Here is a 26427-nt window from a genome sequence, read left to right on the forward strand (position 1 = left end):
CGGCTCCCTCGGCCAATAAAGCGAGATGAGCGCCGTAACCCCAGAGTCGGTCACGACTGGACCTAATGGCCAAGGGTTACCTTTTAATGGGGTCCAGTATATTCTAAATATTGTTTTTTGTTGCATGAGCCTCAAGTTAAGGTCCAGAGACACCCTTGTTATAGCAGTTAGAACAGTTTTGCGCTGTGTAGTTGAAATTGAGATCTCTAAGTACGCCCACACTTTTCTTGAGGCTCCATCGCTCATGCCGTTCAAGATGGCATTGCTTCCCTTTTGCCCTTGCTATTGAGAGGCTGCTGGCCCAGTGTGCACAAGACGACCTTCTGCGGTTTAAAATAAACCATACAGGAGCTCAGTTTTCAGAATTAAAAATCCAGCATTTACAAGCAGTTCTCAAAAATTATCACCTGACCGATCCTTGGTGTCGTCTCACCTCCAGCCAGGAACGGGGGCGAACTGGAAAAGTGTTGGGGCATCGGAGTAAGTGAGGCTGCAGGATGCGTCCACTGCTTCCACGGTGTGGGCATTCAGGTCAGGGGCCTGAGCTTCTGACTCGTCCTTTCTAGGACTGAAGTTGTTAGTAGCTTAAACCTGTTAGCTCAAGCAAAGACTTCTTAATTTTCCAGTTTTAACTTTGCTGACAGGTCTTTGGGGGGGGGGAATAGTGCTGTTTGTAGGTCAATGCATCTCAGGTTCCCATCACATGTTCAGCCCCCCCCCCTCTGTTTAGCCTCTGAATCGTTAAGCCACTACAGTGGTACCTTGGTTCTCAAACTTAATCCATTCCGGAAGTCCGTTCCAAAACCAAAGCGTTCCAAAACCAAGGCGCCCTTCCCCATAGAAAGTAATGTAAAATGGATTAATCCGTTCCAGGCTTTTAAAAACAACCCCTAAAACTGCAATTTAGCATGAATTTTACTATCTAACGAGACCATTGATCCATGAAATGAAAGCAATAAGCAATGTACTGCAGTCACACAATCAATCCGTCAGTAGCTGAACTGGGTTCCACACAGTCACCAAAAAAAAAGACCCACAAAATAAATAGGAAAAACATACAGACCTCAGCGTAACACTCAAAACAGAAGTGTGGCACTCAAATTGGAAGCGTAACACTCAAAATGGAACACATTCGGCTTCCGAAAAATGTTCGCAAACGAGAACACTTACTTCTGAGTTTGCAGTGTTTGGGTTCCAAGGCGTTTGAGAACCAAAGTACCACTCTAGTTGGACCCTCAAAGCCCACACTAAATGGCCCCAATGCTAGGGCTCAGCAATATCTGGTTTTCAACTTTGTGATCTATCACCAGCTATTCCTTGCGTTATACTAACACAATGTCTGAAATAAGGATGCAGCTATGTAGATGCATTGGCTGGCTTCACGGTTTTTCACGCATTGTGATTTTTGCAGAGCTTGCACACACACATCATGATTTGCAATATATTGCCAGGTCAAAAATTTTGAAACCGATATCACAACAGGGACTTCGAACCGGTTTTGGACAATACAGTGGTGCCTCGCAAGACGAAATTAATTCGTTCCACGAGTCTCTTCGTCTAGCGGTTTTTTCGTCTTGCGAAGCAACCCTATTAGCTGATTAGCACTATTAGCGGTTTAGTGGCTATTAGCGGCTATTAAAGGCTTAAGGGATTAGCGGATTAGCTGCTAAAAGGGTATTAGCAGCTTAGTGCCTTAGAAAAAGGGGGTGGGGAGCGGAAAAAAATCGCAAGAATCGCAAGACATTTTCGTCTTGCGAAGCAAGCCCATAGGGAAATCCGTCCTGCGAAAAACAGAAAACCCTTTCGTCTAGCGGGTTTTCCGTCTTGCGAGGCATTCGTCTTGCGGGGCACCACTGTATATTGGTATATTGTCCAGCCCTACCAAACACCCATCCGACCTGACCCCAGCCCTGGTCCATGGAGGACCAGAGCGGAGCCTTGTCACGATCTCATTAACCTGTTGTCCCATCCATTCCTCCCTCCCTTCCCGCCCAGGTGTTGGCTTGCCAGCCCAGGAAGGCCTGCTGTTTTCCGTCTGCAGCAGCTCCCTGGTGACAGCTTTGCTGCAAGAGCCTCAGGAGACCCACCCTGCCCCAGAACCTCCGTCTCCTGCAGAGATCAGCTGGGCTTCTTCCAGCTTCCGGGCCCTCTCGGCTCCTGCTGCAGAGCAGAGTCGGTGGCAGGAGGAGCACAAGCCACAAGCCCCATCCCGTGGCCACCCACTGCCTTCGTGCGCATGGGTGGAGGAGCCCAGAAGGACTTCCTGCCTGCAGGAGGAAGTTGCTGCGGCAGATTTGCACTTGGCCTCCCTCGGTGGTGCGGAAGGGAAGCTGGAGAGCTCAGCAGAGGGTCTCGAGATGGTGCCCGTCGTGGATGGAGATGAAACCTTGGAAGAGGAGGAGGACGAGGAGGAAGAAGAAACACCGGACGTACAGTAAGTTTGTTCCCTTGGGCGTCTCCTGGGGCCTTTGGCCTCGATTCATCTGCTAGACGCCCACAACATCCTCCTAGTGTGGTTAGAGGCTGGGCCTGGGTAGATGCAACCCAGCAGCAGCCTCCATGTGTGGGCAAGTGTCTTCCTTTGCAAAGGCAGCAACTCACTAGCAGCTTTGGGGAGCCTCAGCTGTCCTCTTCTGCTGTCTGTCTTCTTTTGCAAAGGCAGCAACTGCTTCACTAGCAGCTTTGGGGAGCCTCAGCTCTGTCCGCCTGCTGCTTCCTCCTTTCCGCCTTCTGCCGGGTCCTCCGCCCTTATGAAGACTTGACATTTTCATTTCCCCAAAAAGTTTTTGATTTGAGTTTCCATTGAAATGAGGCTGTATTTTAATGTTTTAATGCTGTATTTTAATCTAGTTTTTAAGTTGTACAGTGGTGCCTCGCAAGACGAAATTAATTCGTTCTGCGAGTTTTTTCATCTTGTGAATTTTTCGTCTTGCGAAGCACGGTTCCCCATAGGAAATGCATTGACGGTTTCCCATAGGAAATGCATTGATGGTTTCCCATAGGAATGCATTGACGGTTTTAAGAAAAAGGCGCAAGACATTTTCGTCTTGCGAAGCAAGCCCATAGGGAAATTCGTCTTGCGAAGCAACTCAAAAAACAAAAAACTCTTTTGTCTTGCGAGGCATTCGTCTTGCGAGGCATTCGTCTTGCGAGGTACCACTGTATTTCATTTTTTTTCCTTTTACCTAGACATTTATAAGATATTTATTACATTTTTCAATATATTACAAAGGTTAGAAAAAATAAAATAATAATAATAAAAAAGGAAAGAAAAATACAAAATAGAAACAGTTAAAAACAAATCAATCTTTCATATCATATCTTTCATTTACTTGTTTCCCTGACCTCCCCGCACCTCCCTTTCTTGCATTCCAGTTCAATTGGTTAATTCAGCAAATCCTTTCCCTCTTTAAGTTTGTCTTAATCCTTTATCTTAACATATTATAGCTTTAAATTATTACCTGTTAATAATCCATTTTTACATATTCCTTAACATTGCTGCTAAAAAATCCCACCTAACTTCAATCCAGCATCATTCTAACATTCCTTAATTTTACAGTGTTTCTGTAAGTAGTCTTTAAATTTCTTCCAATCTTCTTCCTTCTCCCTGGTCTCGGATTCTGCCGGTCATTTCCGCCAATTCCATATAGTCCATCACCTTCATCAATTTGTTTTTAGATTGGGTGTTCGCCACCCTGAGCCCGGTCTTGGCTGGGGAGGGCGGGGTATAAATAAATAAATTATTATTATTATTATTATTATTATTATTATTATTATTATTATGGCTTGTGGCTCTCAGGATCTCTTTCCTTCAGGGCTGCTCCAGCTCTCTGGGCAAAGGAAAGGCTCTAAAGCCATGTAGGGCAGGGAACACCCATCTGAACAGAAGCGTTGCAAGGAAATCCGTCCCTCGGATGCTCTGTGCATCCTAGAGGGAGAAGGTCAGAGGGGCAGCCCACTGCTGGCCCACACACAGACCCACAGAGATATCGTGATACCTCCAGGCAGTATCCACCTCCATTGTTCTGCCCGGGCGCTGAGGTCCAGTGCTGAGGGCCTTCTGGCGGTTCCCTCACTGCGAGAAGCCAAGTTACAGGGAACCAGGCAGAGGGCCTTCTCGGTAGTGGCACCTGCCCTGTGGAACGCCCTCCCATCAGATGTCAAAGAGAAAAATAACTACCAAACTTTTAGAAGACATCTGAAGGCAGCCCTGTTTAGGGAAGCTTTTAAGGTTTAATAGGTTATTGTACAGTGGTGCCCCGCAAGACGAATGCCTCGCAAGATGGAAAACCCGCTAGACGAAAGGGTTTTCCGTTTTTCAATGCGCTTCGCAGGACTCTATGGGCTTGCTTCGCAAGACGAAAATGTCTTGCGATTCTTGCAATTTTTTTTCGCTCCCCACCCCCTTTTTCTAAGGCACTAAGCTGCTAATAGCCTTTTAGAGGCTATTCCGCTAATCCCTTAAGCCTTTAATAGCCGCTAATAGCCGCTAAACAGCTAATCCGCTAATAGGGTTGCTTCGCAAGACGAAAAAACTGCTAGACGAAGAGACTCGCGGAACGGATTCTTTTCGTCTTGCGAGGCACCACTGTACTTTAATATTCTGTTGGAAGCCGCCCAGAGTGGTTGGGGAAACCCAGCCAGATGGGCGGGGTATAAATAATAAATTATTATGATTATTATTATTAGGCTGCCAACTGCAGGGGAACTCTGGGCTGTCACTGCGGCAGGGGTCCCACCCCAGCAGCAGCCCGACTTGCAAGGGGCTGATGCTCCAGCGGCTGTCCTTTTCAGATGGATTGGGGCATCCATTGTACTTCTTCACGCAGCGCGTAGTTAAACTGTGGAACTCACCGCCACAGGGCCACCAACTTGGATGGCTTTAAAAGAGGGCTAGGCAAATTTGTGGAGGAGGAGAGGGCTATTGTTGGCTGCCAGCCAGGATGGTTATGGAATCAGTCGTGCTTCTGAATATTAGTTGCTGGAAACCACAGGAGGGGAGAGGGCTCTTGTGATCTGCACAACCTTGCAGGTTTCGCATAACGGGGCATTTGGTCGGCCGCTGTGAGTAGAGGGTGCTAGATTAGTGTTGACCCGATCCGACAGGCTCTTCTTATGTTGCCTTTTACCAAGTCCATCTTATAATAATAATAATAATAATAATAATAATAATATTTTATTTATACAGTGGTGCCTCGCAAGACGAAAAGAATCCGTTCCGCGAGTCTCTTCGTCTAGCGGTTTCTTCGTCTTGCGAAGCAACCCTATTAGCGGATTAGCGCTATTAGCGGTTTAGCGGCTATTAAGGGCTTAAGGGATTAGTGGATTAGCTGCTAAAAGGCTATTAGCAGCTTAGTGCCTTAGAAAAAGGGGGTGGGGAGCGAAAAAAAATCGCAAGAATCGCAAGACATTTTCGTCTTGCGAAGCAAGCCCATAGAGAAATTCTTCCTGCGAAGCGCATTGAAAAATGGAAAACCCTTTTGTCTAGCGGGTTTTCCGTCTTGCGAGGCATTCATCTTGCGGGGCACCACTGTATCCCGCCCTCCCCAGCCGAAGCCGGGTTCAGGGCGGCTAACAACAATAAAATAATACAACATTCTAAAATCATTTAATTCTAAAATTAATTCAGATCAAATTGATGGCAACCATTGGGCTAGAGTTCTCTGAAGATTGCCAAAGGAGGGAGTCAGGCTGTGCCCTGGCCAAAAGCCTGGTGGAACAGCTCTGTCTTGCAGGCCCTGCGGAAAGATGCCAAGTCCCGCAGGGCCCTAGTCTCTTGGGACAGAGTGTTCCACCAGATCGGGGCCACGGCCGAAAAAGCCCTGGCTCTGGTTGAGGCCAGCCTAACCTCCCTGTTGCCCGGGACCTCCAAGATGTTTGTGTTTGAAGACCGTAAGGTCCTCCGTGGGACATACCAGGAGAGGCGGTCCCGTAGGTACGAGGGTCCTAGGCCATATAGGGCTTTAAAGGTTCAGAATTGCTTACTTTGACTATCAGTATCTGTCCAGGGGTCTTTCAGGGTCTCTTTTATGCCTCCCTGGCTCCACCTCCCTTTAGTTCCAGGGACGTCGTTCCCTCAAGACTTCCTGTCAGTTCAGACCAGACCACTTTCAAGGGTGTTTTCCAGCATGGCTTTGGATTTCTGGCAATCTCTTTTTATTATTATTAATTTCTTATTGAATTTTCCATTTTGTAATATTTAGACACATCATCTTTATCCATTTTACTTACTTAGCTCTTAAGAGCCTGCGACTTCCCTCCCTCCCGCCTCACGGTTTTCAAAGTTAACCTTTATCTCAAAGCATTTATACGTTTTCCAATTTACGTTTCACTCCTTCAAAATATTCACATTTTTAAAAATAAATCCAAACAGGGAAAAATCAATTATCATTATCAAGTCTTTTTAACAACCCTGCTAATGTTGTTAATTGCTTACAATGGTCCTACAAATATTGTATAACTCCAATCTTTTTGGAACATTTGATCACGTTGGTTTCGGATTTTTCCCATCAGCTTCGCTGATTCCGCAAAGCCCATCATCTTCATCCTCCATTCTTCTTTCGTTTGGACTTCTTGTTGCTTCCATTTTTGAGCTAAAAGAATTCTTGCTGCAGTTGTTGCATACATAAACAGTTTTTTTTTTAATCTTCCTTTGCTTTCTCTTCCCCTACTATACCCAGTAAAAATGCTTCTGGTTTTTTAACGAAAGCATTTTTATACATTTTCTTTAACTCATTACATATTTCCCCCCTAAATTGTTTTTTGAATTCTGAATTTATTGTTATTCAATTTTTATACTGTTTTTTGTTGCATCGGTTAAGTGTTTTAAATTTGTTGCTAGCCGCCCTGAGCCCGGTTTTCTGAACAGGGAAGGGCAGGGTATAAATAAAATTGTATTTATTTATTATTATATATCATTTCCCAGTAAGCTCTTACCTCCTTACAAGTCTACCACATGTGATAGAAGCTACCCTCCTTTTCTTTACATTTCCAACACACCTTAGCTTTTGTCCTATACATTTACTGCATGCAGTGCATTAAAAGAAAATGTTATGAAAGTGATGTATAGATGGATTGCTGGCAGTCCCAGCCTGAAAACAGAGGTGGCATCACCCTGGGCTGGACCATGTGAATTGGCCATTACTCAGAGATGAGGGCAGCAGCTTCAGTGTTTTTCCATGGGACGTGGCTGCTAACCCTCCCCACCGAAAGCTCCCCGCTTTTCAACTGGCCTCTCGCTTTCCTTTCTTTTTTTCCCCTTTAATTTTTTTTATTTCAAAACCAAAAAAATTACAAACATCAAATTCAAAATCCATATTCATTTTCTAACATAAGATTACCTAAACTAAAATACATCTAATTGCTCTAGGCTTCCCTTTGCTATATTTAAATACAACACAATTAACAAATTATATTATAAATGTTGTTGTTGTTTAGTCGTTTAATTGTGTCCGGCTCTTCATGACCCCATGCACCAGAGCACGCCAGGCACTCCTGTCTTCCACTGCCTCCCGCAGCTTGGTCAAACTCATGTTTGTAGCTTCGAGAACACTGTCCAACCATCTCGTCCTCTGTCGTCCCCTTCTCCTTGTGCCCTCCATCTTTCCCAGCATCAGGGTCTTTTCCAGGGAGTCTTCTCTTCTCATGAGGTGGCCAAAGTATTGGAGCCTCAGCTTCAGGATCTGTCCTTCCAGTGAGCACTCAGGGCTGATTTCCTTCAGAATGGGTAGGTTTGATCTTCTTGCAGTCCATGGGACTCTCAAGAGTCTCCTCCAGCACCATAATTCAAAAGCATCAATTCTTCGGCGACCAGCCTTCTTTATGGTCCAGCTCTCACTTCCATACATCACTACTCGGAAAACCATCACTTTGACTATATGGACCTTTGTTGGCAAGGTGATGTCTCTGCTTTTTAAGATGCTGTCTAGGTTTGTCATTGCTTTTCTCCCAAGAAGCAGGCGTCTTTTAATTTCATGACTTCCCATATACCCCCCACTCCGCTTCACCCACGTGTGATCTCAATATGTCACTTCTTCCATCTTGTTGTGTGTTGTTACAATCGCTTTCCTTTCTTGCAGCCGCCCTGAAGAGCCACCCTCTGGGAAGGGCACCGATTCAGGGGAGGAGACGCCACCCGCCAAGGAGCAGGCAGAGCCCAACGGCATCCTCCATGCCAACGGCAGTGCCCCCCCTGCGGACCAGGCTGCCGCGGCGAGGCTGGCAACACGGCTCTACCACCTGGATGGCTTCAAGAGGTCGCAGGTGGCCTCTTTTCTCCGGAAGAAGTAAGGAGGTCTTGGATCAAGAACAGAGGCAGGGGCTTCTCTCCCGGTTGGAGTGGTGTGACTCAGATCGCCTTCCTGCCCAGCTGGCTTATTTCGGCTCAGTTCCCTTTTTCTTTTGTGAGGTGTTCACAAAGGAAAGGAAGGATTGAACTCTGATTAATAAAAATACACCCAGAGGCTTGAACCAGCAAGACTCTGGGAAGGGTGCGTATAATAATCTCTGTCCCTCCACCCCTCGGCCCAGGTCGTTTTATTCACAAAAGAACTTTTACAGAGTGTTCGTAAGAACCAATCAGATTTCTTCTGGCAGTTCCCTCGCTACGAGAAGCCAAGTTACAGGCAACCAGGCAGAGGGCCTTCTTGGTAGTGGCACCCGCCCTGTGAAACCCCACATGGGGACAAAGTTAAGCTACAAACACTAGTTAGGCATGCATACTTTTGGGTAAATGAATGAAAACTACAAAGGAGCGCATTCAGCAACCCCGGAGGTCATAAACAATCAGTACACATGATAAGAATGATGGCCAGGAGGACAGCGATCGTTATTACCTTTATGTGAAACCTGTTTCCTGGCCCTAAGATTAACATCCTAAGATTAACATATCAGAAAAGCTACATCAAAGAAACTGCCCACTGTCTTTGATGACCCAGGACGCCTGCTTGTCTAAGTGGGTACCTGACTTGTGAAGAAAGAGAAATGGAACAGGGATGCAGAGGTGTGGATTGATCAAGAATCATATTAAAATACAGTGGTGCCCCGCAAGACGAATGCCTCGCAAGACGGAAAACCCGCTAGACGAAAGGGTTTTCCGTTTTGGAGGTGCTTCGCAAAACGAATTTGCTATGGGCTTGCTTCGCAAGACGAAAATGTCTTGCGAGTTCTGCAGGGTTTTTTCCCCTCCCCCCCTTTTTCCCCAGCCCCTAAGCCGCTTAACAGCTGTTCTCTAAGCCACTTAACAGCTGATGCTAAGCTGCTTGACAGCTGATCTAAGCCGCTTATCAGCTGATCCACTAAGCCGCTAATCCCTTAATAGCCGCTAATCCCTTAATGGCCGCTAATCCCTTAATAGCCGCTAATCCCTTAATAGCCGCTAATAGCCACTAAACCGCTAATAGCGCTAATCCGCTAATGGGCTTGCTTCGCAAGACGAAAAAAACCGCAAGACGAAGAGACTCGCGGAACGGATTCTTTTTGTCTTGCGAGGCACCACTGTAGTTTAAACCCAATCAACGCAATGCTTTCATTGCTGACACAGATGGCTTACCCTATATTTGTTATAATTCCTCATAGCAACTTCACCTGATCACTACACTTTTGCTCTCCTAGCTAGACACGGCTGCGGCCTCTTGAGGCACGTGGTTAAACTGTGGAACTCACCCCCACAGGAGGCAGGCTTGGGCCAGCAACTTGGACGGCGTTAAACCAGCACCAGGCAAATTCACAGAGGAGGAGAGGGATATTGAAGGCTGCTAGCTAGGCTCTGCCTCCACAGCTGGAGGCAAAAATGCTTCTGAATGCCTCCTGCTGGGAACCACAAGGGGAGAGATGTTCCTGTGCTTGATTCCCGATTGTGAGCTTCTCACGGGCATCTGGTTGGCCACAGTGAGAATAGGATGCTGGGCCTGATCCTCCTCTGGGCTGAAAAGTCATCCTGACACTGGAGTGGATTTGCACGGGCAAATGATGGCCAGCAGCTCCCTGGTACCTGGGGTGGCAGAAGGGCAGATACAGTGGTACCTCTGGTTACATACGCTTCAGGTTACAGACTCTGCTAACGCAGAAATAGTACCACAGATTAAGAACTTTGATTCAGGATGAGAACAAAAATCGTGCAGCGGCGGCAGGAGGCCCCATTAGCTAAAGTGTTGCTTCAGGTTAAGAGGTACCACTGTACAGGCAAGGGTCGATTTATGTGCATTTGATTAACCCGCGGTTACAGACGCTTCAGGTTACAGACACTTCAGGTTACAGACACTTCAGGTTACAGACTCCGCTAACCCAGAAATACAGTGGTACCTCTGGTTACGTACTTAATTCATTCTGGAGGTCCGTTCTTAACCTGAAACTGTTCTTAATCTGAAGTACCACTTTAGCTAATGGGGCCGAGGTACTATTTCTGGGTTAGCGGAGTCTGTAACCTGAAGCGCATGTAACCTGAAGTGTACTGCTGTAGTACCTCAGGTTAAGAACTTTGCTTCAGAATGAGAACAGAAATTGTGTGGTGGCGGCAGCGGGAGGCCCCATTAGCTAAAGTGGTACCTCAAGTTAAGAACAGTTTCAGGTTAAGAACGGACCTCCGGAACGAATTAAGTTCTCAACCCGAGGTACCACTGTACCTGCTACCTGCTGCAACCCCTTCTTGCCCAACTTTTCCTGGAGGTGCAGGAAAGGGGCTGCCCCCTTTTTACACCTCGCCAACCTTGTGGTGTGCTGGTCCCGAGGGTTAACCGTGCGGTCCGAGGTCAAGGGTGCAGTATGCAGGCTGTCCATCAAAGCTGAAGTGGGGTCCAAGGCAGAGAATCAGGTGAGGTCAGGAGCTCAGGCAGGAAAGCAGGACAGGGTTCAGGCAGGAACTAGCAACCAACAACATTGCTCCCGCAACTTGGGACTGGGGCTGGCTGGCTTTTATCTGCCCCAAGGCACAGGGCAGCCCCGATCCTCTGGTGACTCGCTTCTCCTGGCCTGGAGACGAGCACCCCTCCTGCGGGAACTTAGTTCCCTCCGCCTCTCTGCCCTGAGTCTCTGCAGCTCAGGAGAGACTGGAGGGTTACCGGACCCAGAGGCAACCTCAGCTTCCTCTGATGGGGCTGAGAGTGGAGCACCTGCAGGCAATGGGTCCTCCATCACCTCAGAAGCCAGAGCAGACTCAGCTGATGCCTGCATCTGAGGATCCAGCACAGGTGAGGACCCTTCAGGCTCATGCCCCAGCCCTGGCTCAGTTGGTTCTGGAGGCGGGGAATCCTGTGCAGGCTGGGATCCCTCAGGTTTGGCATCCGAGTCCGAATCCCAGGCCATCACATGTGGGAGGAATACGAGGGCTGGGCTGAGGAGCTCATGGGCAGAATTGGGAGTCCCTCTACAGGCTGGGTGGGGGGCGGGAGCTGATGCTGGAGAAACCAGGGTGGGGGTGGGGTGTGTGTTCCCCCCCATAAGGCTGCTCCCCGATTCATTTGGGGGGTCCTGAGCTTCTCCTTTGTCTTTATCCACAGCAACGATTTCAGCCGGCTGGTGAGAGAAGCTTACCTCTCTTTCTTCCAATTCAGCGGACAGACTCTGGACCAAGCCCTGAGGTGATGCTCCTTACTGTGGGGTCGTGTGTGTTCCCCCCCCCCCAATCCACCTTGCTCTTGAATGGGAAGGTGGGTGGCCACGGCTGCCCTAGGTTTCTACACACTTTGGATCAGCCTCAAAAGGGCCCCATGGCAGGTTACAACCAGGAATTTACATTGTATTGTATTAGTGGGGGGAAAGAGAGAGCAGTCATTTTTTTGAAGGGATCACTTAAAATATAGCATCCAAATGAAGCAGAGAGGAAGCTTTGTGGGAGGGGGGTGGAATTTCTGTTTTGGCTATTCTAGGAGGGCAGAAAGGGATGCGGCTGGCACTGTGGGTTAAACCACAGAGCCTAGGACTTGCTGATCAGAAGGTCGGCGGTTCGAATCCCCGCGACGGGGTGAGCTCCCGTTGCTCGGTCCCTGCTCCTGCCAACCTAGCAGTTCGAAAGCACAAAGTGCAAGTAGATCAATAGGTACCGCTCAAGCGGGAAGGTAAATGGCATTTCCGTGCGCTGCTCTGGTTTGCCAGAAGCGGCTTAGTCCTGCTGGCCACATGGCCTGGAAGCTGTATGCCCACTCCCTCGGCCAGTAAAGCGAGATGAGCGCTGCAACCCCAGAGTCGTCTGCGACTGGACGTAACGGTCAGGGGTCCTTTACCTTTACCTTCAGGAGGACAGAAACAGGATTCACCCAGCAGGGGTTCTTGATAATTTGAGGGAAGGGAGGGGAGAGAGAGCAGGATTCTGGCTGCAGGTCCTGCTGACATGGGCAAGGAATTGGGCAGGTGAGGTGTAATCCTGTCTCCCCTACTGTCCCTGGACCATTGCTGCCTGTGTGTGCTGAGCTCCACCCTTGGGAAGGATGCAGAAGGATGCAGAACTTCGTTCCAGCTTCGTGGAGTGATGTAGTTGGCACTGGCAGCCGGCAGAGGAGAGCAGTTGCCTCAGGGCTGCCTCTCCTCACACGCTCCTCTCCCTCCTCTTTGCAGGTCCTTCCTGAAGGCGTTTGTGCTCACTGGGGAGACCCAGGAGCGGGAGCGGATCCTGCGGCATTTCTCTGAACGCTATCACAGCTGCAATCCCGAGGTCTACTTCAGCCCAGGTAAGGCAGCCAGCAAGGCCGGCTCTTCACCTGCAGGGCTTAAATTAAGGAGGGAGCCCTTGCCCCTGGTCTCATGCAGTTTGGGTGTCAGTGTGTAAACGGTCCCAGGTGGCCCATGTGTATCCTGAACTGTGCGGGATCCTTTCCACTTGGAAGGTTTTGTGGCTTTAAAATACATTTTATTCACTTTTAGCTTTAATGATTACCGTATTTTTAGCTCTATAAGGCACACTTTTTCCCTCCTAAAAGGTAAGGGGAAATGTGTGTGTGTCTTATGGAGCGAATGCAGTGACGGGCTGCCTGTCTCCCTCCTCAGGGAAAAGCCTGCAAGTGCCGCACACACGCTCCATGCGACTCGTGAAAGGGAGCGCTGAGCAGAGCCTGGGATGCATACAGGCTCTCCTCAGCGCTTCCTTTAAAGAATACAGTGGTGCCCCGCAAGACGAATGCCTCGCAAGACGGAAAACCCGCTAGACGAAAGGGTTTTCCGTTTTTCGATGCGCTTCGCAGGACGAATTTCCCTATGGGCTTGCTTTGCAAGACGAAAATGTCTTGCGAGTCTTGAGATTTTTTTTCGCTCCCCACCCCCTTTTTCTAAGCCGCTAAACCGCTAATAGCCTTTTAGCAGCTAATCCGCTAATCCGCTAAGCCTTTAATAGCCTTTAATAGCCGCTAAACCACTAATAGCGCTAATCCGCTAAGCCGCTAATAGGGTTGCTTCGCAAGACGAAAAAACCGCTAGACGAAGAGACTCGTGGAACGAATTAATTTCGTCTTGCGAGGCACCACTGTACTTTTCTCCTTGCATTCCCCTCTAAAAACTAGGTGCGTCTTATGGTCAGGTGCGTCTTATGGAGCGAAAAATGCGGTATTGTAACAAATAAGTCATTATAGGATTCTCTGAATTCCTGAACTTTCCTCCACCCCTCCATGGTTTCCATAGTTATTATTTTCCAACTGAATCATATAATGTTCTCCACATTTTCTTAACGCTCATCTCTCGCCATAGTTCTCATTACATTGCAAGTGGGTTTTTTTTTTTAGAATCCTGCAGATGTTTTTAATTGTTTACAGTGTTATTTTAAGTAACTTATAAATTTCCCCCATTCTTTATTGAATTTGTTATCCTCTTGATCTCTGATCTTCCCTTTCGTTTTTGCCATTTTGGCATAGTCCATCATCTTTGTCAGCCATTCTTCTTTTGTAGGTACTTTATATTCCTTCCATCTTTGGGCTGATAACATTCGCGCAGCTGTCATAGCATACATAAACAGTCTTTTCTGCTCCTTTAGTATTTCTGGACCTAGAATTCCTAATAAAAAAGCTTCTGGTTTTTTCACAAAAAATTATTATTATTTTAAATCAACTCATTATAAATCATTTCCCAATATGCTTTTGACATCTTGCACACCCACCAAATATGGTAGAATGCGCTGGAAGGTTTTGTGGCTTTTGCTTGCGGCGTCACTGCCGACAAGCCTGCGCACTTTGGGGTTGGAGGCACCGTGATATCTCTGGAGGGTGTGAGCTATCCTCTTGCACAGCTTCTGTAGCAAGGTGCACATCTGGGCAGGTGTGTGTGTGAGAGAGAGAGAGAGAACAGCTATTTCTTCCTGCCCCCCCCCTGCTCCTGCCCCTTGTCAAAACAGCATCATCATTTTACTTTTTTTAAAAAAATAATATTTATTAAAGGTTTAATAGTTACAGGGAAAAAAGGGGAAAAAAACAATAGAAAATTTAACAAACAATACATCAAAAATAGAAAGAAAAAACAGTACGACAAAACAACAAGAAAAAACAAAAACATTTAAAAACACATCCAATTTTTCCATATCTTTATCTTTCATTTGCTTTTTTCCTCGACTTCCTCACACCTCCCTTTTTTGTATTCTAGTTCAAATTAGCTAATTCAGCAAATTCTTTTCCTCTTTGTCAATTTTTTGTTCTGTAATTTATCTTACTTTAAATTTTCCACCTTAACCCATTAACAATCAGCTGACTTTAATAGGGGATGGGAAATGCCCGGGCCCGAAAGAGGTTCTGCTGCACCGGCCTGGGACATTGTGCTCCTGTTAAGAGCAGGAACTGCAGGCAGGAAGATTTGTTTTCATTCCTTGGACTCCAGCCCAAGGCTCCTTGCCCTTGTCCTAAGCCCCTTTTCTGAGTAAGGGGGTTTGCTGGCGTTCTGGGAGCAGGGGGCCTGGGTCCTTTGAGCCTGTGGGCCTCCCCTGACCTTCCCCTCGGTCACTGAGAGACAGTGTGGTGTAGTGGTTAAGAGCGGTGGACTCGTAATCTGGTGAACCAGGTTTGATTCCCCGCTCCTCCACATGCAGCTGCTGGGTGACCTTGGGCCAGTCACACTTCCTTGAAGTCTCTCAGCCCCACTCACCTCACAGAGTGTTTGTTGTGGGGGAGGAAGGGAAAGGAGAATGTTAGCCGCTTTGAGACTCCTTAAAGGGAGTGAAAGGCGGGATATCAAATCCAAACTCTTCTTCTTCTTCTTCTTCTTCCTCCCTCCCTGTGCAGATGCTGTTCACACCCTCACCTGTGCCATCATGCTCCTCAACACTGACCTGCATGGGCAGGTAAGTCCATGGGGGATGGGGGGTGGCTTTTGTATGCAGGGGGCCTAATGGAAAGAGGGCTCGCCTCTCACCTTGGGTCTAACTGTGCGCGTAGGGAAGGGAAACGGGGGGGGGGGGCTTTGGGGGAAGCACAATCTGGACGTTGCGTTACCTTTGGTCTGATGTGCACTTTTCGTCCCTTCCCTGCTTGTGGCACGCAGCATAGCGGGCGGAGCATGACCTGCCAGGCTTTCCTCGCCAACCTCGACGGGCTGAACGATGGTGGCACGAACTTCCCAAAAGAGCAGCTGAAGGTACAAAGGAGAGGGAGCCCTTTCCCCTCGTCCTCCGGGGGGGGGGGAGAGACTGGGGGCTTAGCTTGGCTGGGCAGTCTCAGGGAACTGCCATCAGCTCTGTTACGGTAAAATCTGGGTGCGAGGCTGCTCTGCCACCCAGCTCGTCGGACTAAGTCCGCGGGTCCCTGCGGAGGAAAATGAGCTCAGTCGGAGACAGGAGCAAACTGCAGAAGATCCAAGTTTATTGCGCAACAGGTTCAAGGCGAGATTGAACCGCGAGAAAGGGGTGACATGAACTTTTGAAACTTCCCTCCATGTCCCAGAATACAGTGCAAAATACATCCAAGTTACATCATGAATACATTAAGAAGAGGTTGGGTTACACAGGATTAACATATGGAGGAGGGAGGGGGGAATATGCAGAGCTGGAGATATGCGCAGATAAGCACATCCTGAGTACTGGTGATGAGAAGACAATGGTCCATGTATGCATAGTCTGCCACCTGGCATTGCCCGGAGGAAAGGCTTGGCAGAGTGATTTGACAGGATTAGGGTCTTGACACCTTGCTTGAGGGATTATGGAGGACAGGGGAGGTGTCATGGAGTCCTAGAGAAATTGAGCAAATTGGCACGTTGATTTTCTATGAATTTTATAGATTTTAGTCCCTTTTGACATGGACAATTGGATATATTGTAGCGAAGAAGAAGGTGAAGAAGACATGCCCCCCCCAGTGGCGTAGCGTGGGGGTGCAGGGGGGGCCGGCCGCACCGGGCGCAACATCTGGGGGTTAGGGTTAGGGGGCGCAAATCCACGGGTTAGGGGGCGCAAATTACTTGCCTTGCCCCGGGTGCTGACAACCCATGCTACGCCGCTGCCCCCCCCCCCCCGCTTTCCGTATCAGCTCAGAGGCGAGAGATGGAAGGGCAGTTGTGTTATAGGGAGCCTCCGAAAATCTTGCAGTTCCTCCTCCGGCCAGGAGGGAAGCCCCACCTCCAGGGACCAGGGAATGCTAGGGAGAGCCTCAACCCCGAGCCTGAGCAAACCGGAGAGGTGGGAAGCGCACCCTTGCCAGCACCCATTCTGCGCAGTAGTCTTCGGCGCAGGGAGGGGCAGAAAAGGTGACGCAACTTTTATGCTGGGGGGGGGGGTATAAAAACCGACCACTCCCGGATTCTGCTAGCGATTGAGCCAGACATGAACTTACAACGCTCTTCACTGTGAATAGTTTGCACCAAGAACAAAGCCTATAAAAGACAGGTCGGAGCACTGCCTGGTTACTCTCGAGCAACTGCCACACCCTGTGACAGGCAGCCTTGCTTAGGCCTTCTTTGTACGGAGGTGGGCAGCCTTCTGCTACTTAAGGTGCCAGCCAAGGGGACGACGGGCAGCCTTCCGCTTGGAAATCCCCCCGTACAAAAAAATTATCTCTGTGTTGGGAACTTGGGACACAGAAGGGGAGAGGCTCCTGGGTTCACGTTCTCTTGGACGACGGTGTGACAGGAATTTTATGCTCTTAGATATATGGTAATGTTCATAACTGCACATACATAGATCAACACAGGAAGACCAACCTGGAACCATTTTGATTCCTAAACTGACCAAATCCTTTCTCTGCAAGGTTAAACTGGAAAAGCCTCCCCATTGTCTCTTTCCTCACAAGATATGTCTGTTTGAATAAGGCGTGAGCCTGTGACCTGGCCCAGGAAATAAGTATTTTACCACTACAAAAGAATGGCCAGGCTCCCCAGGCAATCCAATCAAGTAACTTGCCAGACAGAAGATAAACTGTGACAGGAGAAAAACAACATTTAAATTTCTGTGATGTAAGTGGGATGTATCTGAGGGGTGGTCTTAGGTTACACCCCTTCTGTGATGTATGCATGTTTCTGGGGGTGGTCTTGATCTACAGAATGGGAATTTCAAAAGTCTTTATAAGCCCTTGGACAGCAATTTTGGGGGGTCCTCCTCCTCTCCTGCGTGTGAGGGGAGTACCCTGTTGCAACAGATCAATAAAGATCAAGCTTACTAGCTGCTTTGCTTCTCAATATTCTCTGGTTGGCCTCTGTTATTTTCTCCTGCCAATAGGGAACCTATGTAAGGACTCTATATGGGCTCTTGGATACCCCATAAGGGAAAAGGGCATATTTTTATTTACAACAGAAGGTTGGTCTTCCTGTGTTGATCTATGTATGTGCAGTTATGAACATTACCATATATCTAATACCATAAAATTCCTATCACAACGGGCCAGACCTTTTTAAGACGTGAAAATGTCTTTTAAAGCGTTCTGTCTCGTCCAGCCAAAAGCTTGACTCTGAGCACCTCTGGCATCTTGCTTTGTTTGTGCTTCTGTCCCCAAGGGATCAGGTGCTCAGTTTCGGAGGAGAAGGGGAAATCCTGACAGACTTGCTCTGCCAGAGGAGGCGCCTGAGGCCCAGGCCCCTTCCAGCTGGCTTCTCCTTTGCCTCCTCGGGGGTGCGGCGGGTCCTGGGGGGACATGCGGCAGAGTGGGGCCTGGATGTGAAGAGAGAATCATAGACTGATGGTTCTCTTTTACACTCTCTCTCTTTCTAGGAGCTATATCATTCCATCCGCCAAGAAAAACTGGAATGGGCTGCGTAAGTAAAGATGGTGGCAATGACGTTGGGGGATGGGGTGGGTGTCAGAACTTCTGAGTGGGCAGAAGAGAGGCCCATGGCTGCTCCTGCATGGAGCCCTCCGGCCCCAAATGCCCTGGGGGCACACACACAGAGAGAGAATTGAAGGGCCACAAACTCACTGGGAAATAATCTTCAGCCAGTCTGCTCCCAAAGGGGGCTCGCAGCCAGGACTTCAGGTGATGGACGGAGGCTGAGGCTGGGGGCAGCTGCCCTGGTCTGCCTTTGAGGTCTCTCCCGTCACAGGGACCATAGAATTGTGGGAATGTTGTGGATAGAAGGAGAGGATATATTGATTAAATATTATCCTTCCTCACTCACGGTAGTGAGTCAGTTGCAGAGTACATTCCCCAGTACAGTGGTACCTCGCAAGACAAATGCCTCGCAAGACGAAAAACTCGCAAGACGAAAGAGTTTTTCGTTTTCTGAGTTGCTTCGCAAGATGGATTTCCCTATGGGCTTGCTTCGCAAGACGTCTTGCGCCTTTTTAAAAAAACCGCCAATGCATTCCTATGGGAAACCGTCAATACACAGCGGTGCTTCGCAAGACGAAAAAATTCACAAGACGAAAAAACTCGCAGAACGAATTAATTTCGTCTTGCGAGGCACCACTGTATATAACAGGAAGCTAGTTGGTAGAATCGTTTGAATCTCTTGAGTTAAGCAATCCAGTCTGGCTTGTCCAGATTGGGTTTGATCCTGGTGAATTCTCCTTTTATCCCTCTTAAAAAGAATAAAGACACAACAGTCTTCTTTTAAAAGTAATGCTAAGAAGTTTACTTACATTCAATTCACAGTAGGTTCCCTACTGGGACGCGGGTGGTGCTGTGGCCGTGTCAGTTTGCATTTCTTAGTACAGAAAGTATTGATCTGATGTGTAGAGATCTTTCCTGTTCTACTTAAATCGTTAGGGTTCTGGAAGGTTTCTTTCTATGTGAAAGGAAGAGGAAGAAGGTTCTTGTTTGGGTTATTCCTTCTGAGAAGCTGAGAACAGCTGGTTTAAACTGGTTCTGTTACCTTTCTGTCAAGATCATGCTGACTATAATTGTAAGGCCAGAAGGAGCCGGAGCTTACTTTCTCTTTCTATCTTTTTGTTCTGGTGTGGTGTTCCAGTGTGGTGTAGTGGTTAAGAGCGGTAGTCACGTAATCTGGGGAACCGGGTTCGCGTCTCCGCTCCTCCACATGCAGCTGCTGGGTGACCTTGGGCCAGTCACACTTCTTTGAAGTCTCTCAGCCCCACTCACCTCACAGAGTGTTTGTTGTGGGGGAGGAAGGGAAAGGAGAATGTTAGCCGCTTTGAGACTCCTTAAAGGGAGTGAAAGGCGGGATATGAAAGGCTATAGTGTTAAGGTTTAGTCTTATAAGTTACTGTAAGTTTGAGTTAAGTCTGCTGCAACTGGATTTTTTACGGACTGTGCCAATCCTGAATGTATTGGATTTGTGACCATCATGCTCATTTGCCTTCAGTAGCAGTAAAGCTCTGCTGGATGAGATACAATTGCCTCTGGTCTGTTTTTGGGAACTCCGCAATGTGTTTAAGTCGTCCTCCTCCAACGATGACAGATGCCCCTCTGCTCCCCTAAGCGACATCAATGTTGACATCAGATTCAGCTTCCAGTTGGATCAGCTTCTGTTTGTGGGAGGGGAGGGCAGCCCAATGCCTTGGGGGGGGGGTCACCCTTAGCAGTCATGTCAGCTTTCAGAAAAGGAGTTGTTTTCTGCAGTGGTTGAATCAGGAGCTGCTGCTCACCCTGTCCTCGACAGACCCTCACAAAGCCTCTTTCTGCTGCAGGGATGATGATGATGATGAGAAGTCGCTCAGCGCCGCGCTGCTCTCGCCCTCAGCATCCAGCCAGAAGAAAGCCAACCCTTTCCTGACTCTGTCTCACGACCCCGAGGCGAAAACCTACCGGCAGGGCCTCCTGGCGCGCAAGGTCCACGCGGAGGCCGATGGCAAGAAGAGTGAGTGCTGGGCCAGGGGGCACGGCAAGCAGCAGCCCACAGGGACCTGGGCCTGCGAGAGACGTCCGCCGTCTCACATGCATGCCAGGCCTGTGGGCAAGCTGGGTGGGAGTGGGCAGTGTGCCACAGGGGTCCTAAGCAACCTCACAGGGGTCCTAAGCAGCCACAGGGGTCCACCAGCCCCTCCTGGGCAGCCCTAGAGCACCAAGGTGCAGGTGGCAGACCCAACTTGACCGCTCCCCATCTCACTCTTTTGCAGCGCCCTGGGGCAAGAGAGGCTGGAAGATGTTTCATACGGTGCTGAAAGGAATGGTTCTCTACTTTTCCAAGGTAACCAGGAGCAGGTCAGACCACCGCAGAAACCAAAGGACTTGCGCTCCTAGGCCACCCTCCCCGCAGGAGACCAGGGCTGTGCTCCACCCCAGCAGAGCAATTCTGCGCTGCCTCCCCAGATGGCTGTGCAGTGCTTGGCCCTTCTCTCTCTTCTGGCATCTTTACTTCCCACCCACCCTTTCTGCTGACCCCTGGGGTCTCGCAGTTACAGGTAGAAAGCCCTGCTTTGCATGCAGAAAGTCCCAGGTTCAGTTCTGTACGGCTGGGCTGGGAATGCCCTCCACCTCCACCATGAGAGCCAGTGTGGTGTAGTGGTTAAGAGTGGTAGTCTTGTAATCTGGGGAACCGGGTTTGCGTCTCCGCTCCTCCACATGCAGCTGCTGGGTGACCTTGGGCTAGTCACACTTCTCTGAAGTCTCTCAGCCCCACTCACCTCACAGAGTGTTTGTTGTGGGGGAGGAAGGGAAAGGAGAATGTTAGCCGCTTTGAGACTCCTTAAAGGGAGTGAAAGGCGGGATATCAAATCCAAACTCTTCTTCTTCTTCACCTGAGACCCTGGAGAGCCTCTGCTCATCTGGGTTAGGGCATCCTGAGCTAGAGGGACCATTGTGTGTCTCTTTAACCAGGGGCTTCTTCCCAGGCTACTGAGTGGGACCCTCTGCCCTGGCTGCCGGCAGTGGCGTAGCGTGGGTTGTCAGCACCCGGGGCAAGGCAAGTAATTTGCGCCCCCTAACCCGTGGATTTGCGCCCCCTAACCCTAACCCCCAGATGTTGCACCCGGTGCGGCCGGTCCCCCCCTGCACCCCCACGCTACGCCACTGGCTGCTGGCTCAGTTCCACCCAGGACCCCGTCCCCTGGCTCCGTGCATGTTATCCTGGGTCTGGCCCCCTGCCCGCCTTGCCTGGCTGGCCTCAGGCGCTTCTCAGCTCATCTACCTGGGGTTAGTGCTGCAGGCAAAATCTCTGCTCTGCCCCCGCACCCCCGATTCAGCTTGCTCCTGCTGTTCTCGCAGGATGAGAGCCGGCCGGACGCCTCTGCCTCAGAGGAGCCCATCGGAGTTCACCACGCCCTGGCCGAGAAGGCCAGCAAGTACACCAAGCGGCCGCACGTCTTCCGGCTGCAGACGGCCGACTGGCGCATCTTCCTCTTCCAAGCCCCGTGAGTATTTGCAGACCTCTCTTGCAGTGGCGTAGCGTGGGTTGTCAGCACCCGGGGCAAGGCAAGTAATTTGCGCCCCCTAAGCCATGGATTTGCACCCCCTAACCCTAACCCCCAGATGTTGTGCCCGGTGCGGCCGGCCCCCCCTGCACCCCCCACGCTATGCCACTGCTCTCTTGCGGGGAGCCAAGGCTACCTCCTCAGCTCAGGATTTCCTTGTGGCTCCCTCTGAGGCAGAAGCACACCTGTCATGGCTGGGTCCAAAGGAGGCAGGCCTCCCCAAACCCCTGCCGCTTCCTCCTCACCTGAGCGATTTGTAAGCTTCACAGATCCAAAAAGAAAAGCAACGAAGGCTGGCTTGGGGCAGGAAGCAGCAAATCCCATTCAGAAAGACTTCGGTTCTTGTGGTATTAGTGACACCAGCAACATTCTTAATCAGCAAGCCTAGAGCAAACTGTTTTAGTTTTTTGAGGGTGTATTCAAAACGGAGAAACAGGCTTTGGTCTCAGGCGTGCCTCAAAATCTGTCCCTGTCACTTAACATTGCCCGTTAAAATGCTGACTATAGTCCTCGTCGGCAGTCCTGGGGAGTCGTGTTTTCTGCTGTTCCCGTTTAACCGGGTGAAGAGGCCCAAAAGTAAACAAATTCTTGCAGGAGGCGGAGAGGTATGGGACCCAATCCTGCTCAGCTGAAGCCCAGCTCTGCCTGCTGGGATGTGATGGCTCTTGGGATACGGCTGTATACAGTGGTACCTCGGGTTACATACACCTCGGGTTACAAACACTTCGGGTTACAGACTCCTCTAACCCGGAAGTAGTACCTCGGGTTAAGACTATTTAGAAAGACAAGGTTCAAATGCAAAAAATTGGCTGTGTCTAGAATGACCTTGTGAATGGAAAAGGTGAAATATACATATACACACATCTGTATATTAAGATGAAAATAATACTGAAATACAGATAAAATCTGAAAGGTGGAAGGAATTGTGAGAGTGACGGAAGTCTATTATTATTATTATTTTGTAAAATATTGTTTACTGCATTAAAATATTATACTTTTCTTTATTCTTTTACTGTATACTTTGCATTTTTTCTCTTTCTTCACTTTTTCTTTCTGTTTTATTGGATATTCTTCTTTATGGTTTTGTTTTGCAATATAACAAAGATTAAAATTAAAAGGGGGAAAAAGAAACGTGCCTTCATAGAACTCTCCCTGCCCTCTCCCGTTTCCCTAGGACCGCAGCGGAAATGAGTTCCTGGGTTTCTCGCATAAACCTGGTGGCTGCCATGTTCTCCTCGCCACCCTTCCCAGCAGCTGTGGGCTCCCAGAGGAAGTTCATCCGGCCAGTTCTTCCGACGGCACCTTCCAAGAACTCCCTGGTGTGTGCCCTGGGGCTCCCTCAACAGGCTGCTGCACAGAAATGGCAGGATGGGGGAAGCTGGGGTGGGCATCAGAGCGCAGCCCATGGGCTGCCCCAAACCCTTCTGTGGCTCGCTCCCCAGCTGCATCCTCCTGCCACACCTTGGGCAGGTAAGGCTGAGCAACACCCTGTTCCTCTTGCTGCAGGAGGACCAGCACTTTTCTCATGAATCCTGGATGGACCAGGTGTCAGACGACCTCTTGGAGCACCAGCGGAACCTGCCCAGCAAGCGAGGCCGGGGCCGGGACCTGGAAGAGTATCAGCTGAAGAAGGAATATTTGCTCTACGAGGTGGGCAAGGACCAGGCCTGTCTTTTGCAGGGGGCGGTAGGATGCTCCCACTGTACTCCTCCCCACTTTCAATGGTCAGAACACCTACCGTATTTTTCGCTCTATAAGACGCACTTTCCCCCTCCTAAAAAGTAAGGGGAAATGTGTGTGCGTCTTATGGAGCGAATGCAGGTGGGGGGCTCTGCTCAGCGCTCCCTTTAAAGAGCCGCACACACGCTCCGCGTGCTCTTTAAAGGGAGCACGGCTCTTGGGGGGGCCTTAGCCACACACAGCCTCTCCCGGGCAGGGGGATGAAGGCTCTCCCTGCCCGGGAGAGGCTGCGCGCGGCTATCCCATAAGCCAGGACAGCAAGCGGAATCGCTGCGCATCCCATCGCTTATGGGATTCAGAATATTTTTTTTATTGTTTTCCTCTTCCAAAAATCAGGTGCGTCTTATGGTCTGGTGCACCTTATAGAGCGAAAAATACGGTAACTTGTAAAAACATACATAACTTCTCCAGGACAGGGTTTTTACGAACAGAGAGTTTGCATGTTGTTGAGGTCTTTGCTGGCTGCTTTGCTCTCAGGCTGCCGGCTCTGAGTTCTTTCCTTATCCAAATGTCTCCCCACAGTCCTGCGGTCTTTTGCAACCTTCCCCAGTGAGTGCAACACATCTGTCGCAATAAATCTCACTACTGCTCCTTTAAAAGAAAGAAGAATCTGCAGTAACCTGCCACTTTTGCATGCGGTTATGTACCCTGACCGTAAGAGCAGTTTTGACAGTGGAACGGACTCCCTCGAAAAGCGGTGGACTCTCCTTTGCTGGAGGCTTTTAAGGAGAAGGAAATAAGTAGCTACCTCATCTTTAAAAGACATCTGAAGGCAGCCCTGTTTAGGGAAGTTTTTAATATTTAATGATGTATTGTTTTTAATACTCGATTGGAAGCCGCCCAGAGTGGCTGGGGAAACTCAGCCAGATGGGCGGGGTATAATAAATAATAATAATAATAATAATAATTATTATTATTATTATTATTATTGATTTGGACAGAGCCAGTGTGGTGTAGTGGTTAAGAGCAGTGGACTCGTAATCTGGTGAACCAGGTTCGTGTCTCTGCTCCTCCACATGCAGCTGCTGAGTGTTTGTTGTGGGGGAGGAAGGGAAAGGAGATTGTTAGCCGCTTTGAGACTCCTTAGGGTAGTGATAAAGTGGGATATCAAATCCAAACTCTTCTTCTTCTTCTTGGAGGGCCACCTATCAGATGTGAACCCTGCATCACAGAGGGTTTGGCTAGACGACTCTTTTGGGGTGTCTTCAAGCTCTACAGCTTTGATAATTACAGTGGTACCTCAGTTTACAGACGCTTCAGGTTACATACGCTTCAGGTTACAGACTCCACTAACCCAGAAATACTACCTCAGGTTAAGAACTTTGCTTCACGATGAGAATAAAAATTGTGCGGCGGCAGCGGGAGGCCCCATTAGCTAAAGTGGTGCTTCAGGTTAAGAACAGTTTCAGGACCTGCAGAACGAATTAAGTTCTTAACCTGAGGTACCAATGTACGTGATTTTAGACTACAGAAACATTAACTATGGACATCTTTTGCAACCTTAATCCTAGGTGACAAACAGAAGCTGGGGAGAAATCCTCCATTAACAGGATGAACCTTCTCCCTGGTCCCTGTATGTCAGCGGCGCCTGCCCTAGATGACTCCCTCAGGTGCTGCCGGCCAGAGGCGGCCTTCCCCTCCCCACCCCCCACATGACGCCCTGCCTTCTTTTGTCCCTTTGTGCAGAAGCGCCGCTACGAGACCTACGTGAGGCTGCTGGAGGTGAAGCTGGCCGGCGAAGACACGGAGGACCTTGACCAGTGGGAGGTCCGGCTGGGGGAGGCGGGCGAGTTGCCGGCCGAGGAGGGCTGCTCGTCCCTGCAGAAGTCCCACTCCAGCCCCTCCCTGAACGTGGACGGGCTGCCTGCGGGGGTCAAGGTGAAGCGGAACATTTCTGAGCGCCGGACAGTACGCAAAATTATCCCCAGGCGCAATAAGCACTTGCTGTGAGGGGTGTGTGTGCCCCGCCGCCCTCCAGTGCTGCTGCCACCGCCACTCTCACTGGAGATGGGAGGCCCTTCTGTCTTTCCCTCACCCATCCCTTTGGGTGTCAGCCTTCGAAGCCCAAAGTGGACACACGGTACGAAAAGAGGAGCGCTGACCTCTGAACCGGCGCTTGCAGAATTTGGACTCTAGGTGGCGCAACGTCTCCAGAAACAGATGGGCAGAGGCTGTTGTGGGCACAGTCTCCAGGGCATCGCCCACACCACCCGCCTTCAACGCAGAGACTCAGGGAAGTGTCCTGCTGGGCTCCGCTTTCGGGGGCTCAGCCTTCTGCTGCCTTAATCCCCACCCCTCATTCCTCAATCACTGCCGCTGGGGCAGCTGTGACCTTTGTGCAATAAACAGAGATATGCAGGGACTCAGACTGGATGTTGAGGGCCGGTGGGGAGGTGGAGCGGCTCCCAGGACCCTTTTGCCCCAGAGGGAGAGGGTGCCTTGGGAGAATTGAAGGCCTCTCACCCCAAAACTCCTAATACAGTGGAACCTCGGCTCCTGAACACATTGGGAGCTGAACGTTCCGGCTCCCGAATGATCAAAAACTGGAAGTGATTGTTCCAGTTTTCAAACGTGCTTTGGAAGCTGAATGTCCGGCTTCTGACTGGCTGCAGGAAGTTGCACTTTGGTTCCTGAACCCTTTTGGGAATCGAATGGACTCCACTGTAACTGATCCCAGTGTCTTTGTGTAGATACCAAATATAGTGGTACCTCGGGTTACATATGCTTCAGGTTACATACGCTTCAGGTTACAGACTCTGCTAACCCAGAAATAGTACCTCAGGTTAAGAACTTTGCTTCAGGATGAGAACAGAAATCGTGCTCCGGCGGCACGGCAGCAGCAGGAGGCCCCATTAGCTAAAGTGGTGCTTCAGATTAAGAACAGTTTCAGGTTAAGAACAGACCTCCAGAACGAATTAAGTTCTTAACCCGAGGTACCACTGTAGTACTGTGATTAGTCCTCCACAGTGCCCCATAGCAGAGCTGCCAGGGGG

The 26427-nt window shown here is 49.5% G+C and overlaps 1 protein-coding gene across 6 annotated transcripts in view; it reads left to right on the forward strand.

Moving 5' to 3' along the window:
* LOC310683617 (uncharacterized protein) overlaps window positions 1-25796 on the forward strand; it is a 39485-nt gene extending 13689 nt beyond the window's left edge. For all 6 annotated transcript variants that reach the window (XM_083453790.1, XM_083453789.1, XM_083453791.1 and 3 more), the window contains 13 exons: window positions 1996-2434; window positions 8079-8285; window positions 11496-11576; window positions 12550-12662; window positions 15189-15247; window positions 15448-15540; window positions 18098-18141; window positions 19973-20142; window positions 20402-20472; window positions 21489-21634; window positions 22869-23013; window positions 23201-23344; window positions 25121-25796. In XM_083453790.1, coding sequence (XP_083309916.1) covers window positions 1996-2434; window positions 8079-8285; window positions 11496-11576; window positions 12550-12662; window positions 15189-15247; window positions 15448-15540; window positions 18098-18141; window positions 19973-20142; window positions 20402-20472; window positions 21489-21634; window positions 22869-23013; window positions 23201-23344; window positions 25121-25384 — 1976 coding nt within the window. In that variant the 3' untranslated portion in view covers window positions 25385-25796. The remainder of the gene's footprint in view (window positions 1-1995; window positions 2435-8078; window positions 8286-11495; window positions 11577-12549; window positions 12663-15188; window positions 15248-15447; window positions 15541-18097; window positions 18142-19972; window positions 20143-20401; window positions 20473-21488; window positions 21635-22868; window positions 23014-23200; window positions 23345-25120) is intronic.
* Window positions 25797-26427: the final 631 nt, after the last annotated feature.

This window comes from Podarcis tiliguerta (assembly GCF_965153285.1).
Source record: "Podarcis tiliguerta genome assembly, chromosome: 8".
NCBI classification, from domain to species: Eukaryota; Metazoa; Chordata; class Lepidosauria; order Squamata; family Lacertidae; genus Podarcis; species Podarcis tiliguerta.